The 21,117-nt window shown below is 37.7% G+C and overlaps 1 protein-coding gene and 1 long non-coding RNA gene across 3 annotated transcripts in view; one reads left to right on the top strand and one right to left on the bottom strand.

The window, feature by feature from the left end:
* LOC310729211 overlaps nt 1-21,117 on the top strand; it is a 145,173-nt gene that overhangs the window by 46,337 nt on the left and 77,719 nt on the right. The window lies entirely within an intron of this gene.
* cpeb4a (cytoplasmic polyadenylation element binding protein 4a) lies at nt 23-20,802 on the bottom strand. Of its 2 annotated transcripts, XM_083547023.1 has the most exons (11): nt 20,087-20,796; nt 18,353-19,541; nt 15,528-15,618; nt 10,882-10,932; nt 10,736-10,759; nt 10,393-10,569; nt 9,658-9,747; nt 9,451-9,569; nt 8,683-8,797; nt 6,560-6,741; nt 23-4,211 (listed from the first exon to the last, which is right to left on the bottom strand). In XM_083547023.1, exons 2-11 carry the CDS (start codon nt 19,481-19,483, stop codon nt 3,984-3,986), a joined length of 2,208 nt encoding a protein of 735 aa, XP_083403149.1. In that variant the 5' UTR covers nt 19,484-19,541; nt 20,087-20,796; the 3' UTR covers nt 23-3,983. The 2 variants fall into 2 exon arrangements, with proteins under 2 accessions (XP_083403149.1, XP_083403150.1); XM_083547024.1 differs by lacking the exon at nt 10,736-10,759 and having other exon boundaries at nt 20,087-20,802.

Here is a 21,117-nt window from a genome sequence, read left to right as displayed (position 1 = left end):
ATCAGAAAAGACCACTAAATCATTTCTTGCTATTAAGTTTATTCATTCAACATTTCACAATACAAATACTTAAAAATTAGGCATACTGTTATAAATAGCTGGCTGCAAATAATTAAGACGTTGGACTCATCTACAACAGCACACTGACTAACCCGACTATAAAACAATAATTTTTCTTTCCCACAATTCCATACGGTGGTAAAATATATAAAAAAAAAAAGAAAATCTAAACTTATAAATGGCATAGCAAAAAATTAGACCTCTTATAAAAATCTATTGATAAATACAACCTTCTGATAGTTATAAACTATGTCAATTTAAATTAGCAGTTACACCAAGAATATTCCGATACTTTTCTTATTTTTCTGTCGACATGATGCACAAGATCGTGATTATTAAAAGTTGAAATTCTAACAAGCGTACCATTTTACCAATCGCTAGTTACGTCTGAAATGACAAAAGTTCAACATTCCAATTGAAAATATAACGCTTCGTACGTTCTTCACTGAATATTTACAATTATTTTAATCACAGTAGCATAAAATTAAGTAGGAAAATATGTGAATACACAAAAAGTAAAAAATAACCTTTTTGTTTGTTTGTTTTTTTTGTTTTTTTTACACATATTAGTGGCATTTTAGTACAAATCAGAGGATGAAGAAAAGGTTATAATGAAACGAGGCGGGTCTGTGAGCAACTCCAGAAATACACTGCAGAGATTGGTTTTGGAGAGACAACCATATTGCACATAATTTGAGGTTATTTTGCAAGATGTATCACATTCAAGTCTCAGAGGCCCGAATCACTGTGGGCTTTATGAGGAGAAAAAAAATAAAAATCTTTTTGAGGTCTGGGTTTCTGAATCTTAGAGTACGTTGTGTGAGATATTATAGTTTGGAATCTTTAGAAAGATTTAATTGTTGAAAAAATTGACATAAAACATTATTGTAGGTTTAATGAAGCCATATCATACCATATTTGCTTAAATTTAGCTCATGCATATGAATATACGTATCTTAGCCTTTCTTGCATTCGGGTTTATACTTATTATAATGTATATACACTACCAGTCAAAAGTTTGGACAGAGCAGGGGACCTATAACAAATAGCTTAGATTTCTATCGAAGACATTTTGCTAATTTCTTTCTGAAGTTAGTGATTGAAATAGATTTCAAAATCTAAATACAAATTTTGTTTTAGAAACTTGAGAAAGCTCATAAAGATAGTTGATAAGACACCCAGTATTAGTGTTCAGTATCAGGATTCATGTGTAGGAATTTATAATATAAAATATTTGTCACTGCATAAGTCCATATGTCCTATTATACTGTGCGAATAATAAGTTCTAAATATAAATCGTTGTAAAATATACAACAGTACTGATGTGCGTCCACACTTTCGATGGGTAGTGTACAAGTACACTTATTAATATACTTCTATAGTGATAAGCGTTGATCATTTACTATGGAACATTCCTAATTGTGGTACAAAGTACAGTCTACCTTAAATCTTATTTACACTGCTCATAATTTTATTTTATTTCCACAATCACTAACGTGGAACGTAATATCAGTTTCCTTATCAATAGCAGGTGGTGTTTTATTAATTTCTAAAAGTTGTCACTCATTTCAAGATTTCCTCCTTTTTGAAATAGTCAATATTCACTCCTGCGATATTTATTAAAAACTTAATTATATATATTTTTCTTAATTCGTGCCTTATTTCCGGGCGTCTTCATAACAAAAGGTACAAAATCTATACCCAACAATTGAAAAACAAAAGAAAAAAAAAAATGAGGTATTGCAAAAAGACATTTTTTTTTTTGTGGAAAAAAGTGCCTAAATGACTTGGAAAAAAAAAAAAAAAAAAAAAAAAAAAAAAAAAAAAAAACAATATATAGAAAAAGTAGTGCACATGTTTATGTTAATGAGAAAAATAACCATCTAGAAAACACAGTACAAAAATTTGCATACCATGTATAAAACAACATCTCTTTCTCCGTGACAGAAAATTCTTCAAAAACGCGTTAAGCTACTACACTGTTCAATTAGAACGGCAAAAACTCTTGGGGGGGGGAAAAAACATGCAATAAAGCACTACCAATACACCACATGGTAATTCTCATTAGCACTACAATATTTGCACAAATTCCCTGACAAGTGAGCAATGTTACCGCTGTTACCATCACAAGCATTATTATTCTTAAGAAATCGTATTAGATGTGTTTTTTTTTTAATGAATAAAATGACATGTACACCAGTCCGCCCTACTTGCTTTGCACAACAGTAATTTCAGGGAGGTCAAGACATTAAGTATCTCTAAGGCTTATCTTTGGTCAGTCTGACCTGCGGAACAGGCAACACAATAGTGTGCTTACTCCTTGAGATCTTCAGATATAAACTGAGCACATCATGTGATTAGAATCCAAGATGATCATGTTAAAGTGATCGCAAGTGCCAGCAGTGAGTGAAATTAATTTTATGCATATTTACGTAGACCGTTAGCAGTACGTCTGCCTCAGTGACCAACGCAGTTCCACCTAAACGTGCCAGTGATGCTCGAACAGCCTTTTAAAAACCTGCATCTTGTTAGTTTTACAGTAGGTTTGGTCTCTTGCTAGTAAGGTCTGAGTGTTTCTTGCTATAATAGTTACTACATGTGTTTATTTGTGCAACTATGTGAGCTTGCGGTCGCAAAACTAGTCAACACCATGGTTAAATTATATATTTTTTTAATTACAGTGAAATGTGCACCTTTAATGTTCCTGCCTCTTTTCTCTACCATGCTGGCTACCGTCTAAAACAGTAGTCCTGTCCGCATCCTAAATGCGACCCATCACAATAAAAAAAAGGCAAGTTCTCAACAGTAGTATGATAAAAGTAAAACAGCAATTTAGAGTCAAGTCACTCTAAACACCTATATAAAGAAGTCTAATGCATTCAAGTTTTCATGCACACCAAATTAATACGTTCGTTAAATAAACTCCATTAATCTAGGTTAGCCGGACCGCAAACACAGCCAACAGGGTGTTAAATGACTTCCTGGGCAACTTGTCTATGCAAATTCCAGGTGAACCCTCTTTTTCTCCATGTTAAATGTCAGTGAGACAGAAACAGTTTGGGTAAATATCTTATCGAAAATGCATGCGTCGTAAAATGTAGATCACAGATTTAAAGGAATATACATTCTAAATTCATGGGGTATAGCATTTTGTTTGGCCTGTTCCAGGTTTCTAGTGTTTTTTTCTTTTTAACGATACAGCTTTTATTAGATATGTTGGTAACAAACGTATTATGCTGTGTATCACCATTGCTATACAGTGTTAAGAGGATCAAATACGATCAAATGTGATGTGGGCGATCTAAGCTTCAATCTAGTTATTAGCTTGTGTGCCTAACAGCTATATATATTCTTTAGCCCTGTTGGCTACTGGTCAAATAACAAACAATTTTTGGATGTGATTTATCAGTTTAAGTGTCTGTATAAGTATCTGTCTGTAAGAGTACCAATGTATGGCAGCCATTTATTGCTGCATGCAGTGGTCACTGTTTTTTTTTGTTTTTGTTTTTTTTACTTTTTTGTATGTGAATATTGCAGCCTCAGTTAATAAATAAATAATAATTGTTCATACTGACAGTCCAAAACAAAAATCGGCACCTATACTGCCTAAGAAACCTTTGAGATCTTTTGCATGCATGATTCAACAATAAGGAATCAATAAGTCAGTCATTCAGTCAGTTAGGGATATTTACTATTCTTGGCCGACCTATTTGGCGGTCCGGCAAAAAATAAAAAAAATAAACTACAAAAGCAACAAAAAAAAAACTCAGATCACACTTCTTTTTTTTTTCTTCATTTTTCCAAAAATTTAAAACTTAGAATAAATTAAATTTTTAGCCTTTAAAAAAGAAATCTAAATAAAAAGAATGTAACAAAAAAAGCAAAAGTGCATGTATGCTAGGTCAGTCATCCCGTGTGCTGGGTCAGTTCCAGCGGAAGGAGATATGGCGAGGCCGGTCTCCTCCCTCCTTCACCAGGGGCTTATGGAACTCTCGCCCCGCACGCGAATGTATGGCTGCCCAGCAGTATTCACAGTAGTACTGCAGACAGGTGACATTGGCACAGAAGAAGGGTGCAAACTTGCCCCCACAGCGTGTGCCCTGGCACTCATCACACAGCTGGTCATCTAGGACATATGGCTTCACTTCCACCTGGAGAGCAAGAAGGATCATTAGCGAAGAATAGGAATGGAAGACGTTGATGAATCATCATTTAAAATTATCTGGTTTTGGTTATGAGCAATGTTCATTGGTGTCTCCTGCAAAAGTACCCAAAAAATACTATCAGAAGAAAAGATGAAAATTATTGAAGAATTCTTAAAAAAAAAGAATAATCTACAAAAACGTTTAGAGTTAACATTGGACTAGTTTGGGTGTAATTATGCTGCTTTTATTCAAAAGATAAAAAAGCAGTTATTGATCATTCTGATGAGAGACACTACAGATGCATTCTTATATTAATACCTCCTTAGCCATGGTCTAGCAACATTGATGATTATTATAATAAGAAAATAATATTACTTTCATTAAATGCACTATAACTATTACCTATCTAAACAAAATATACAGTGAGGAAAATAAGTATTTGAACACCCTGCTATTTTGCAAGTTCTCCCACTTAGAAATCATGGAGGGGTCTGAAATTGTCATCGTAGGTGCATGTCCACTGTGAGAGACATAATCAAAAAAAAAAAAAAATCCAGAAATCACAATGTATGATTTTTTAACTATTTATTTGTATGATACAGCTGCAAATAAGTATTTGAACACCTGAGAAAGTCAATGTTAATATTTGGTACAGTAGCCTTTGTTTGCAATTACAGAGGTCAAACGTTTCCTGTAGTTTTTCACCAGGTTTGCACACACTGCAGGAGTGATTTTGGCCCACTCCTCCACACAGATCTTCTCTAGATCAGTCAGGTTTCTGGCCTGTCGCTGGGAAACACTGAGTTTAAGCTCCCTCCAAAGATTTTCTATTGGGTTTAGGTCTGGAGACTGGCTAGGCCACGCCAGAACCTTGATATGCTTCTTACAGAGCCACTCCTTGGTTATCCTGGCTGTGTGCTTCGGGTCATTGTCATGTTGGAAGACCCAGCTTCGACCCATCTTCAATGCTCTAACTGAGGGAAGGAGGTTTGGTCCCAAAAATCTCGCAGTACATGGCCCTGATCATCCTTTTCTTAATACAGTGCAGTCGCCCTGTCCCATGTGCAGAAAACACCCCAGAAGCATGATGCTACCACCCCCATGCTTTACAGTAGGGATGGTGTTCTTGGGATGGTACTCATCATTCTTCTTCCTCCAAACACGTTTAATGGAATTATGACCCAAAAGTTATATTTTGGTCTCATCTGACCACATGACTTTCTCCCATGACTCCTCTGGATCATCCAAATGGTCATTGGCAAACTTAAGACGTGCCTGGACATGTGCTGGTTTAAGCAGGGGAACCTTCCGTGCCATGCATGATTTCAAACCATGACGTCTTAGTGTGTTACCAACATTTACTTTGGAAACGGTGGTCCCAGCCCTTTTCAGGTCATTGACCAGCTCCTCCCGTGTAGTTCTTGGCTGATTTCTCACCTTCCTTAGGATCATTGAGACCCCACGAGGTGAGATCTTGCATGGAGCCCCAGTCTGAGGGAGATTGACAGTCATGTTTAGCTTCTTCCATTTTCTAATGATTGCTCCAACAGTGGACCTTTTTTCACCAAGCTGCTTGGCAATTTCCCCGTAGCCCTTTCCAGCCTTGTGGAGGTGTACAATTTTGTCTCTAGTGTCTTTGGACAGCTCTTTGGTCTTGGCCATGTTAGTAGTTGGATTCTTACTGATTGTATGGGGTGGACAGGTGTCTTTATGCAGCTAACGACCTCAAACAGGTGCATCTAATTTAGGATAATAAATGTAGTGGAGGTGGACATTTTAAAGGCAGACTAACAGGTCTTCGAGGGTCAGAATTCTAGCTGATAGACAGGTGTTTAAATACTTATTTGCAGCTGTATCATACAAATAAATAGTTTAAAAATCATATATTGTGATTTCTGGATTTTTTTTTTTAGATTATGTCTCTCACAGTGGACATGCACCTACGATGACAATTTTAGACCTCTCCATGATTTCTAAGTGGGAGAATTTGCAAAATAGCATGGTGTTCAAATACTTATTTTCCTCACTGTATAACAATTCTTCTTACTATTATTATTATTATTATTACAATTTTAAGACCCATTTTGTGAAGACTTCACTAGGCAGCTTCTTTAATCAGTGTAAAACCACTTTAAGGCCACACTGTAGCTGGTGTAGTCCAGTTTTCTCCGATTATCAGTGTTGATTATAGTGCTGGACTGTAATTGCATCTTTGCAGTCTGCTGTGTGGGCTATGAAGCTTTGTGATTGGTTGTGTGGGCCATGATCTATAAAATACTGAGCTGGAATCTCTGATCTTGTCGTTTGTTTCTTAGCTACATCCCTCTTCCCCACCAACCCACCCCCATACCAACCCGTTTATCAATTTCTCCGTGCTGCAGCTGCACAAATCGAGCGCTGATAGCAGCGATGTAGCTCTGCTGGTTGGAGAAGGCCACGCGTCCGGCTCCCTTAGGATATTTCAGCTCAGGGTCGGTGTCAATGCCAGCATAACACACCCCTCCATAAAGCCTGTCCATGATCATTGCAAGCTCCACTGCCATACACCACAGAGAACACACACACACACACACACACACACACACACACACACACACAAAAGTAGTGTCAGCACATTTGAAACATTTCTGTAGCAGAAGACACACATTATACCCAGTGTCTGCAGCACTGCAGTATAGATCCTCTTATGTCTTACACTATTATTAGTATTGATGATAAAAAAAAATAAAAAAATAAAAAAAAAACTGTGCGAGATGAATCTTATTCTTGTAATCACAAATTTGGGATTCCTTAATTTATAATAAGACGAGTATTAGCAAAATTTGCTGTTAAACTTGGCCTATAGACTGAAGCTGTGTACTGACTTGCGTTAAATCACCATGGCTCATATCATACTCTAAATCCATTATGTCATTTTTTTTTACTAGTTCCTCAAATCCCACCCAGTAGTGATCATCTGGACATCAGAAGTACTTTTAAAAACCAGGAACATGTAGTGATGTTAAAACTCTGACCCGAGACTGGAGCAGCGTAACCCTATATTATACAACCCTGATAGTAAGTTAACTTGTGCTGCACTACGAGTAAACAAATATCAAGCTAAAATGACAAGATTCAGGCACAGAGACTGATTACTACGAATTATTATTACATGCATGGATGTGTTACATGGCCAATTCCCACAAGTTTTTATTGTTACTCAGATGCATGTCTAAAATACCTTTTAAAATATACTTTGTACTCACAGATGGACCGATGGCAAATATCATAGGCAGCTAGTAAATAGACCCAAAACTCAAAATATGAAACATCTCGTTATGAAAAACAGAAAGGAAGTTGAAAAACATATTTTGCACATTTGACAATACTGTAACCTCGACCAAGTTTGGATTCTAAAATCTGCTAGTTGCAAAGATATTCAACATTCAGCCAGTCTTTCTTCTTGAGATAATGCAATAATGAGAATCATAATGAGAGACACCAAGGCTCCTAGTTGAAATGTGTAATATAATAACTTTCTACCTAATACATTAGAAAATTTGTCTGAAAAGCCTCATTAGCTCCAAATGATAAAAAAGCCAATAAGGTTGCAATACTTGTATAATTGCCATCTGGTTGTTCTGCCATTACACAAACAGGACCATACTTTTTCCACAGCAGCCATTTTCATCCGAAATATTCCTTTAAGGCATATTCCTTTAATCATGGTGATAATTATTCATCTGTTTGCCTGAGTTTATTGTAAACATACACCATATGGCCTATTTACCAAGCACACGAACGTCAAAATTGCATAAAAAAGGCCCGTATTTTAATGTACAAATGATTTATGATCCTGTCATATGGCAAAATGTAGCATGAAAAGTGCACCAAGCAACTTCATCAATCAGCAGCAGGTGCGTGGATACAAACATCAGCTCACTAATCCCTTATTTACACCAAATTAATATTCCACACCGTAATTTAATGTGCTTTTTGATACCCTCATTCCAGATTTAGTCCTCCTTTATGGTTATTGTAACCGCCATTCTTCTCTGAAGGCTTTCCACTAGATTTTAGAGTGCTGCTGTTAGGATTTGTGATCATTTAGCCACAAAAGCATTAGTGAGTTCAGGCAGTTATCTTAAGTAAGGCCTGGGGGAGGGGTGAGGCAGTCAGTGTTCTATTTCAACTTAAAGGTGTTCAGTGGGATTGAGCTCAAGGCTCTTCGACTCAAAACTTTTTAAACCATGTTCTCAAGAGCCTCACATTGTGTCATGCAGGAACATGTTTAGGCCCCTTATTAATTTCAGAGAAATGAAATTGCACTGCCAGTCTATAAAAGATCTAGACAAATGTGTGCTTGAATTGTTTTGTAGCAATAGTGTGAGGAAGGACCACATATGGTTAGATGTCCACACATTTTTGCCATTTAATGTGTAACTAAAAGGAATAAAAACAAACAAACAAAAAAGTGTTTAAATGGCCAGCACCATACCTGCTCGAAGAGGTCGTGGCACTCCTCCTACAAAGATGGTTTTTCTGGGGTCCAGAGGCTGAGAGCCATCCATCACAAAATCACTGTCATTTAGATTCCATGGACGGATTTGTACCTAATACACAGAAATATAGATGCTTTAGCTAAATATATTTATATATATATATATAAAAAAGGGAATACACCGATACCTAATCCAAAGTAGCTAATGTGGTTAGCTAATGCATTTCACTAACATTATAAAGCACGAGTTAGTATCATATGTACATAAATGGACAAGTATATGCTTTTATGGCCACAAAATAAACAGAGACAAGTGCTAAAGAGCATGTCCTTCGATGCCCTGAATATTTAATACTAATAAGGAGTTAGTGTATTCCCTGAAATCCTTTAATTCTTCTCATAACTGATCTGAAAAAATTATCCCTATTTATAAGGTACTTTTGATACCCTCATAATGCTGTTAATAATTTAACATTTTGAAGCAATAGACCATAACGTCTGAAGCGGAAAATCTCCAGCATACTGAAACGTGGCCTGCAAAAGGTAACATAATGCACTGCAGCACGGCTCCACTGACCCACATGCTGTGCAAATGGAGCACCGTGTGTGTGAAATGTCCAGAGTTGCTCTGTAGGTTTAAATTTAACTGCACCTACTTTGAGGGCAGTGTTGCAAAGTGGCAACTGCTTCTTTTCATGAACCGTGTAGAAAGTTAAAAATACGCCGTGAGATGGAGTGGATATGCAGGCTGCTGGTCAGGCTTACAGGCTTATCTTTGATGGTGGGGCTTGACACACACAGGTAGAGCTTTCCCTCCTCCTCCATGCAGGCATCTATTAGAGCCTGGACTGAGCTCTCCTCTTGAAACAGCAGAAATGCATAACCTGGGGATGGAGGACACGTTTGCACAATTGTTTAATTGGATAGGATTTGATTAAGACATGCATCAAGATGGAGCATTATAAGACTTACCTTTGGGTGGAAAATAGGACTTGCTTTCTGCTTTGTGAGGCCAATCCACAAACAAGTGTCCAAACCGACGGAAACTAGCAGTGATTTCATCTACGACAAGAAGTTAACACCAATGAAACAATACTATTGTTTGTATATTGGATATATATAAATGACATTTTTTTCAGGGTTTTAGAGAAATGTCAACTTATGTAACTAGAAAGGATTTTAATGACAGAGGAACTACCTTAAGCAAGTTTCCTGCACCAATTTAAGTATTTTTCTCTGGACTGTAATCAAGTTGGGAATGAAAAAACCTCTTACACACAATTAAAAAAGAAATTCTTAAACTATAGTTTTTATATCAAACAGAACAGCTTTCTTTTGGTAATGAGTCAAAAACAAAGTAAAACATTAACTTTAATTTCAACCACTTCCATGTCTACTGCTGTAATGTTGCTGTGCACAGTTTGCACCATTCTGTGAACAGTTGCATAAGTTCTGTAACGGTAACAATCATGATTACTACAGTGCAGCAGAAACACAAAACAGGAACTCATCCATGAACTGTAGTTGAAGAGGTTTTGGAACCTTGCTGAAAACATGCATAAGAAAAAAGCAAGCGGATAAAAGAGGCCATGAATTATACCATGCGTATCAAATTATCACGAACTGTAAAAGTAGCAATATGCCTGTGTGCAGATGCTGGAGCACAATAGGCATGAGTTTAAATTGCTGGTTATACCACCGGATTACCTTCATCTATATCAGGAGGTAGTCCACCGACAAACACTTTGCGAGAGTAGCGCTCGATACGCTCGCCGTTCTGATGAGGAAAGCAGTGTTGGGAACCCAGACCGCCAAGGCTCTGCTCATTCCTCTCATCATCCCCGAAACTGCGCTCATCCTCCATGGGGAACAGGGATGAGGGACCTAGCACACAGATCCCCAAGCCGTTATTAATTATTAAGTGGTAAAAGACAAAAAGATCAAAACAAAATGGAATGTATAATGGGTAACAGACATTTCAACCTGCGAACACACATATGGTCAAAGATCTGAAGCCAAACTAAACACAAATTCTCCATGCAGAAATTACCTCGTCGTCGTCCATAATTCCTTGCTGCATGCAAAGTAGGACAGAATAGATTTCAGTATAGATATTAGTCAGTGAAGTCTAATAATATGTGCATGTGTGCAAAAGGCACGGTAAAGAGAACCTTTATAAAGTATGACATGACATACCATTCCCAGAGAGAGAGCCTTCCTCAGGTGGATGGGAAAAGCCAAAGCGACCTACAGCAAAGCCGAGCACAGATTTTAAATATCATGTGTGTATACAATTTGTGTAATATATTAAAAAAAAAATTATCGATCAATCAAGGCATTTAGTAATCTGTCCCTTCTGAACATTAGAATCTCTATAATCTCTATTTGGTCCTAATCCTGTTTTTTCTCCAGATTATGTTGCAGAAAATCAGCAGTACAGATTTTTCCTTAAATCCCTTTTAATTAATGGCAATTTATTTTTCCATAAAAATCTGCCTAATGCTAGTGGCAGTGCTTTCATCACAATTTTGGCCCTCGTCAAATTTGCTAATCTTTATACTTAGCAATTCTTCCTGCTTTTGAATCTTCTACTTCAAAAACTAACTATTTAATTGGCTCCTAATAAAACCCCAACCCTTGAAAGGAACCACTGTACTTAGCTAATCAATGTTATTCTCTTGACCTGCGAGTAGGTTTATTGTTATGGCTAATCAGCGTAAAATCCAACTATACAATGTCATCCAGAAATAGAAGAATCTGATTTCTTTCATAGTCCTCTCAAGTTTTCTCTTTACCATTGTCACATTTTTTCTACACCCATTTCTATAAAGCTGCTTTGTGACAATTTCTGCTACACAAATAACTCAATTCAAATAGACATACAGTATTTGGTTTAATATTTACGAAAAAAACAGGCCAGTTGACTGGTGCATTTGCTGTGTATTTGTGTTGGAATATTTTCTTAGTGCAAATATATAAACAGGTAGTAAAAGAATTAAGTCCATATCAGTGCATTAGTGATAAACAAATTCATATTCAGTAAATGTAATCAAATGAATAATGATGTTGCTATGTAGCTATGCAATAAGCTTCATGTTGTGGATTATTTTGCTTTTAAGTAATGATGTCCATCTTTCTACTTTCTTTATTCTCATTATTGCTTTAATGTCACATAAGTGACACAGTTTCTGATTTAATGGAAGCATTACCCAGAGTTGTAGCGTCATCAAAATTAGATTTCTGCTCTGTTTCCTGTGCTGGATTAGCCTACATCTGAATTTTGTTACATAACGATTACATTTATATAATCAGAATGACATGTCTTTATGCAATCTATTTAGCAGGTCCAATGTTTTTTAAAGAGCAAATCCTAATAACTAATCATGCTTAATGCTTCCTATGCATTATGTAAACTTACTGGGTTTGAATATAAAAAATATATACCAGAACAAACTAACAAGAAACGAGTTGTGAATTGTCCTGTGGACGGTAGACTGGTTTAATGCTGGAAGGCATAAGAATTTCATCTCTCTCAACCTGCCACAGCTGTTGCCTCAAGGTCTTGCACAGATACCCTTCTTAGAAAGTGCAACCGTTATCATATCATGATATCAATGAAGTGAGAAAATTCCCCATTTATATTGTGACTATGCTGTACTGCAGTATTCTTGTAGAGCAGATTAAATCCCTTGTCAGAAAAGCTTGTCATAGGGGAATTGTTGTAATCCTGCCACCTATCATGTTTCAAAGTTGAACCGGATTCAGTACAAGGTAAATATTTGCTTTTATATTGAGTGACATTAACACTGTGGCAGATATTATGTCCAGAATCAATCAGTACATTAAGTTGTCTGTATTACACACACATTTTCATTCCTTTTTTCAGTAAAGTAGAAATGCTAATTCTTGCAGCAGTATACAGGTATTTTAAAGTGCAGGCCAGAATAATTCTAATGCTCATATTTCTGGATGATCCTCATATGTGATTAGTATTCACATAGGGCATGCTGCTATCGATTATCCCAATTAATCAAGTAATCGAATAAGAACTACTTAAAGAGCAATACTAAATAAGAGGGAGAAAATAAAACGTTTTTTTTTTTTTAAATGAACAAGTCGTTTCAGAAAAATGCAATTTTTATTGCTGAAATTGCATAAAAGAATATTGGTGAAAAACTAAACCCATTTAGTGCATTTAATTGCCATATTACATCAAGATACAAATACAGGGCATTCAAAAAATTGTGGCCATGTAAAGTAGTATATAGAAAAATATTAGTTTAATCAAACATTTATTTATTTTTACTCATATATTTACGTAGTTAATCTCGCACAGTATCGCGATGTGGTTTTCTTGTCTTCGGAAAGCTGCTTGAGATTTTCCACGCACTAAATCCGTGTATTTATCGGCAGCTTTAAAAACGTGCTCCACTACCCGGTCTACACGACCACTGCCCAGGGACTTTTTGACCGAACTGTATATAAGTACAAATCTAAAATGCAATTTCAAATGACTTAAACGGTAACCGCACTGTTTGATGTTTTCTTTATGTTTTAATTTGAAATGATCCCAAACTTTGGAAACTTTCTGGCCTTTTCTTTGGCCTGAATCTTCTCCTCGCCCCTCGCAGTTTTCTCTCCGTTCCTCCAATTATCATTCTGCAGCGTCTTCTGTGTTACCTGAGTTTAGCAGGTGGTGCGTCAGTAGTAATGGTCCGTGGGAAACACAGTGCTTCGTGTTTATGGCCCTATAGTCACAAGCCTTACCTTATTTACCTTAGCTTAGTTTCTGTACAAGCACACCACACAGACAATTGAATGAAATGACTACATAAAAAGCAGTATATGCTGAAAACTAAAAGACAATTAGGAATCATCCGACAGCCGATCAGTTTTAGGAACACGGTCAGGTAATTTAAGTCAGATGCTAGCAATAGCTGTGAAAGGTACGGCAGAATTTTTGCATAAATGTATGTATGATTGTATATTATATATATCCCTTCTGAATGTTGGGTACCTTGCACTAGAGGTCGACCGATATGGGTTTTCTAAGTCGATGGCCGATATATGATGCTGCTTTTTTTTTTTTTTTTTTGGCTGATTTTCTATTTTCTCTACTCTTCATCCCATGAATTTTTTTAAAGTTCATTAATAAGACATGATTCAGAAAATTGCTTAAATTAAACGTTAGTTGAACAAAACAAACCTTTCCAAACACTGCACTTGTTATCAGGTTTTGGTCACTATCCCTACCTGTAGCCTAAACTACAGCTGATTGAAGGCTCCCTAACAATACTGCTCCAAAACGTTATTTACGTTCTCTTTTCAAAAGTAGTATCATATTTAACCAATGTAATATATAAGGTTTGATTAAGAACGAATAATGAGAACTTAAACCCTGAGACACTCCAAGTTAACATTCGGCCGTCTGGAAAATGTTGGGTGGTTTTTGAGCTTTGGTCGGCTTTAGTTTGTTCCACACCGTTGGCTCTGGTCGGACCGCGTCAGCTGTTTTTCGTCAATTCTGCATGTCGAATCGGAGGCGGAGCTTATCAGCGAGAAAGAGAACTTTGACTGGTTAATCAGCTTAGCGAATGAGTACACGAGAAAAACCCGGAACACGATTGTCTTTGCAACTTAGTAGACGTGATTGAAAAATGCTACACGCACCTGTTAGTAAAGGTTGAAGGTGTAAACATTACTTGCATTATATATTCACAGTTCTAGTTTTTCCAGTTTCCCTGTTTAGATGTCAAATACACACTAATGCTACCTGCTGTATGGGAGAGTTATGTTTTCTCCAACAAGTGCAGAATGTACATGCATGGTTTGGTGTGTCAGTTGCACCTGCCTAATAATCGACCAATTAATTCAAAAAATGCCAAAAGAAAATCAGCCAGACCAATCAGATCAATCGACCTCTACCCTCCCCTCACTTTCAGGTAAACATGAAATTCAAAGCAGGTCAGCAGCAGTTACAACTCCTTATTGCGGTTTGATTGATAATCAAACCTGGATGATGTTTTACTTACATTTAAATGACATAAAACCTTTTTACACGAGCAGTGGGATGAAAACATGGAACAAGTTGTTACACTGAAGAACAGAACATTCTAAACCTTACTCCAGGGTGCGCAAACGTTTGGATCGGATAACATGCAATATGCGTAAACACATAGATTCTCTACAGACTGTAATCAAGTTTTAAAAAGTGTGCTCTCATGTAAAGAAAAAGTACCCACAAGCAGCTTATAGCTTATTGCTTTACAGAAATTGTTGTGAATGGATTTTGCGATCACTATGATCACCTACAAATGCTGAGCCGTAATCTAGTGTTCCTCAAAGATACATCTTTGCACGAGTGCAACAAAAATATCCAGATAAAGGATAGCATTATATCTAAATTTACAGGTAAAATGATTGACAGGCATGCAAAGAAACATCATTGTCCTGACTGGTTGAAAATTGGAGTTTCATATTTCCTTTTGCTTTTTTACTCAATTATAGAGTTAAGGCCTCTGCAGGTATATTATGAAAGACGTCTAAATATAATCAGAACTTGTACCACATCAAACATATAAAAACAAAACAAAAGTAATAGTAATATGTCTATATTTATAGTTAGAATGATTGATTGGCATATAGAAACCTCGTTGTCTTTGATTGTATATTGTTGGTTCATATCTGCTTTTATAATAAGCAGTGCTTAATAATTTTTCAAAAATTGACAACCAAATATTGATGATGATGTATTTCCTCTAAGAAAATATCCACAGTATTAGTTTCAGATGCATCAATTATTGGGAAAAGTGAATTACAGTAAAAGGTAGTATATTACATACCTTTCAAAGAATCCTGCTCAGCTCTCATAATGTCAATCAGTGAGTTCTCCAGAGAGTGCATGCTGAAGCCATCAAAGGACCGACTGCGCTCCTGTTAAGAACCCAGAAAGGGCTGTTAGTAATCCTAAGAGATTGGGATCCACCGCTGACACCTGTTTGCATTCAATAGTATCGTAGAGATCATCTCACAAACACAAGGTTCATTATTTTATACCCAAAGGTAAGTACAAAAATATTGCATGCATGAAATGAACATTGATTAATATCAGTACAGGGGTACAGATGGATTTCAGGATATTAACCCAGAACCTGGATAACCTACAACAACAATGCCCTTTGGACCCAAATGCAGGGTTTTCAATGTCTCGTTTTGTAGGTCTGTGAATATTTTTTTCAACAGCAATGACATTAAGAAATACAGTAAGGCACATGCACATATTTGTCTGTGCACCAACACTGACTTGCAGTAACCCATAAACCTGATCTACCCTAAGCGCTGCAATGCAATGGAAGATCTTTAAATACTTAAACAGGTCAGCCACAGAACGATTCGGATAGATTGTCTCAGCAAGTCTGAAATAATGTGATGAAAATGAAATAATTCTCGGTTTGTGATGGATTGTACAAGGCTATGATGTAGAGCAACGCATGACAGATCGCTATCGTTTCTCACAATAAGGCTGCTATGAAGAAGTAAACGCCCAATCGGCTAAACACAGAAAGCAGACTACAAAAAGACAGAAGTTAGTCAGTAAGGTTAGTGGTGGACTTCGACAAATCTTTTATCTCAAAATCAGCTCCAGAAATATCGACACCCTACAAAACACATATCTGAGCTCAAAATGAACGGTATACATTTTGAAGAAAATCTCTATTTCAGCATTTCTTTTTTGTTTGCTTGTTTCAGACCAATTGCTGTTATTAGACAAAACCTCCTTCGAGAGAACCATACTGCTGACACTTCCTGTAATGTGTAACAAGGTTACAGACATTTGTAAAGGATCTTGGGCCATCCAATATAGCTTGTACTGTACTTATCCATGTATGTGGATCACCTCCAGATGCTAAGAATGGGGGGAAGGGAATCAAACACTTAAACGTTTACTGTCCCACATCTAGTTGTGTGCTGATAGGGATAGTCTTGTTAAAAGATTAATCTACAGCAAAGTCTAATCCTCCCAGATGAGACAACCATATTTTGGGCTAAAATACTCAAATTGGCTTTGGTTAAAAGCATCTGAACCACACCAAACCTGTCCCAATGCATTAATGACCTCCAGTTCCTTGTGTTAAAACTGACATTTCCTAAACACCTAGAGATCTGACAAACATCTGACCACAATATACAATGCTTGTTGGAGCTATAATGATGTTTCATAACGTTCAGGTGCCACATTCTCTATGTCTCTCACAGGAAGAACATATTGTGCAGTTTTTCCTGGTTTAATTGCACCACTACTATAGATAGCACTAATGGAAACACTATTTTTTTTTTTTATCTTTTTTTTTATAGGAAAATATGGTTCCCAAAAACATATTTAGTCAAGCATGCAACATATATTTCAAATATATTACGTTATTTAATGATGCACATAAATTTTTTAATGATTTTTAAGATCTTTTGTTTTTGTTTCTTTAAATTGAATTGTAATGCTTATTTTATTTAGCAAGTTATACTCATTTTTATGAAGGCTAAACATATTTTTTGAATCAACCATAGCTAGAAGGGCATATGATAATGTAGTGTATAGAATGATGTATTGGATTACACCTCTAATTACCTGAGGGTGCGCACGACCTGGGGTTTAGCAATCATACCTAATAATTGATGATACAAAGCTAAAAGATGCAAAAGGTGTATATTTTCACAAGACCAACCAATGCCATGCAGTTCCTCATTGTTGTGAACTGTCTGTTGGTATAACAGGCCTGGTCTAAAAGAGGAGGGCAAAAAAAGCTTGCAGGCACAATACAAGCTCTGTTCTTGGAATTAGGCTAGAAGCTGTGCAGAGGGGAGGACTGACTAAGCATATGAAACAACAGTGTGTGTTTTCAAAGTCCCCACTGTTACCACTGGGTTCAAATGAGAACACCATCTAAATAAACATAAAAGGGTTAGGGCAACAGTAAATATTAACCAACTTGTGTGTGTGTGTATGTGTGGGTGTGTATATACTTTAAATTTAAAACTGAGGCAGCATACTAGATTGAAATTTAAAATGTAATAGTATCATGAAACAAAATAATTGAACTCCATGTATTCAATAAAAATGTGTCACAATTTCAATGTAGCACCCTGTCATTACAGCATAACAGGTGGTGGAGGAAGACGACTGACTTTAAGAGAAGTGCCTGGTGTTTTTCCCCTTCCTGAAGGCCAGAATTACAGATAATCATGCTGTCCTGAGCCATTACCAACATCAGACACCATGTAGCTTCCTATTTCCATCTCGCTCCACATCATACAGCCCATCCTCTGACACTGACTCAGTCATCCGTGTCTTTTTATATCAGCGACACACTCTGCTTAAAGAAGTACATTGCACATCTGGACTGTGATCTACCACATCCATCAAACAAGGCCTCTGGAGTGCCTACTAGTCATAGCGAGATTGCAGAAAAGCAAGCGTAGATCGCAAACGGCTATAAACACACGTTGACACAGTGTGCGTTCATGTATCATGGGACATGGTGTCAGTGGTATTTTAGTCTATTTCTTAGAGAAAATTAATCAAGTGTTATCAAGTGAATCTCGTCTTCACTTACAGCCCAGATCCAGAAACAAACAAAAAGTAAAAGTAGCACACATGCTCAAGGCCTCTTACCTGAAACGGAAAGAAGCTGTCATTGCGGTTTAAGCTGTCCTCCATCCATGGCTTAGTGTTGAAGCTTGAGCTGTTGCGGGAATACTTCTGTGAAGACGCCTGGCTGTTTGGGAAGGATTTCTTCAGTGGTGAAATGGAGTTAATCGCAGTCATGCCTCCATTCAGACCTCGTCTGTATTCTCGGCCCTGAGAGCCTCCCCATCCTCCATACCCTCCACCCGGACTCCATGAGCTGGAAGAAAGGGTGGAGGATTGGCTCTGATAATTTCCCCATGGTGAAGGTGGTTTGTTTAAGTTATTTCCCAAATGAGACAGCTGGCTGAACGCAGGGTTGCGGTGGTTGAAGGGAGGAGGGTGTGGGCTGGCTGGGGACCTGCGATTCTGCTGGTGCTGATTGTGGGGGTGCTGGAAGTGCGGAGGAGGAGGAGGAGGAGGAGGAGGAGGATGGTGCTGGGACAGTGGTCCGATCTGGTGGGAAAAACTGCCCCCAAACCCAGGACTTGAATGATGAGAGAAGTTTTGAAACAGCAATGGAGGTGCAGTATTAGCAGTGGTGGCATTTTGACTAAAGAAACCCACCTCTTCCATCATGGCAGAAGGGTTAGCGGGAATAGCGGTGGACCAGCTGCTGAAGCCGGGCAAAGAGGAGCTGCTGGACTGCGCAAGTGTCCCAATGCCAGCTGGTTCTTGGTAGTCAAACCCTGATAACACAGGAGATTCAATTCGCAGGCCCTCTTTTCCATTGCCATTTTCCACAGCCACCTTGTCCAGATGACCTTCCTCAGGCATGGCATTTTCCAGCTCAGACATGATGCTCACCGTTTCTTGGTGGCTCTGAGGAGTATGAGGTCGTTTTTCCTGTCCTTCTAGGTCTTCTTGGTGTTGCTGCTGTTGGACCTTGGCTTTGTCAGACTCCAGGATCTCATCTTGTGTGTTAGCATGGGATGTTACAGAAGGGAAAAGCCAAGCAGAGCCTGCATTTCCACCACTCTGACTATTACTGTTTATGAAAGCAGGTGGACTTGAAGGCTGGTGGATCGGATGTTGCAGGTGCGGGTGGATTCTGACCGGGAACACAGCTTTGTTTGACGCGTTGTTTTTTACCAGGACTCCAAAACTGTAATCCCCCATTTAGGAAGCTTAATCCGGTATAGGTTGACTCCTTATTTAAAACTATTTCTTTGGATAGCTTGAGAGAAATAGGGAAAAAAAATTAAACCATGCCAAATACAATCAAAGAATCTATCAAATTCATTCATTCATTCATTCCATCAAGCAATCTATTTGACTAGTCACCTCACATCCACCCAACACAAAACCCTTTGGTTTGAAGAAGAAGGAAAAAAAAGCAGCACTTGCATGTAGAAAGCATCTGATCCGCTTCCTGATGTAACCATCAGAAAGAAACGCTCAATGCATTTCAGAAACCCATTCGGCAGCAAAATGTGCATATGCACCAACTTAATCGTTTGGACAAGAAAAAATATCGGATGCATGATTTTTTTTTTTTTTTTTATGTTTCGTTTTTTTTTTATTATGGGCCAGAAGAGGTTGTATTAAGCCGAACCGTATATGCATATCGTGCTAAACGCTAACCAGGGTCCACCTTACACCAATTGGATCATAGTGATGATGATAATAATAATAATAATAATAATAATAATAACATTAATAATAATAAAAGGTAAAGCAATTCAATGCGATGTCAAAGAAAGAAATAGGAAATGGACTTACCGTGTCCTTTTTTTCGCTGGTGACCTCCTCGGTCTCGACCATTTAACTACAGGAAAATGCTGATGACGTTTCTCGTGTGTGTGTGTGTGTGTGTGTGTGTGTGTGTGATGTGGGGGGTAGATTCCCTTCTGCTCACTGTCACAGCCGCTCTGACGGGTTTTCGGCCATCGGAGACCTTTCAGAAGGGTTGCCGGTGAATTGTCGGGCCACGTTGGCTAATATCCGGCGCTGAAATCTCGCTGATATGTCGGTGTGAGTGAGGCCACAGCCCTGTGAAACAGCATTCAGTGTTCGTGCTCCGGTTGCTTGACGACACAACGCATCACTTTCAGTGAACTACAACTGCGAGACACAGTATATGCGCGTGTGTGTGTGTGAGTGTGTGAATCCTGCTACTCGACCAGACCATAACTTACATAAAATATGCTTTATATTAGACTTTTTTGATCTCTTTATATTTATATTATAATGTTTTTTTCTGGGTCGGTTACATGTTTCTAACCTTAGGTCTGACAGCTGAGTGTGCCACTACTACCGCACTTCCGGCTTTGGCCACGCCCCCGCTCGTTCTCAGCCCCTCCCAGTTTTACACTGCTGCAGTATTATTGGACCTTATGTTTCCTGATGTTTGAATCAATAAATATTTTTTGGTAATGTATGTTTGTAATTGATTAAATAATTTATAATTTAATTCTAATTAATGAATTCATTCATTCTTTAATAAAGATGCACCAAGCCTAAAATAGAGTATCAATGAGTCAGGATAAAACAAATGCATGAATGAGGAAAAAGCTCTAGTGTTCTTGTGCAGAAAGGTAAAATCATGACATTGACTTCTTTTTCTTCTTCTTCTTCTTCTTCTTCTTCTTCTTCTTCTTCTTCTTCTTCTTCTTCTTACGGTTGCTCCCATTAGGGGTCGCCACAGCGGATCATCCGTCTATACCCCCTGTCCTCTACATCTGCCTCTTTCAACCCAACTACCTGCATGTCTTCTCACCACATCCATAAACCTCGTCCTTGGCCTTCCTCCA

The sequence above is a fragment of the Silurus aristotelis genome (assembly GCF_946808225.1).
Source record: "Silurus aristotelis genome assembly, chromosome: 7".
Taxonomy (NCBI): Eukaryota; Metazoa; Chordata; class Actinopteri; order Siluriformes; family Siluridae; genus Silurus; species Silurus aristotelis.
Note: the sequence above shows the minus strand (reverse complement) of the source record. Positions and strands in the feature narration are given on the sequence as shown.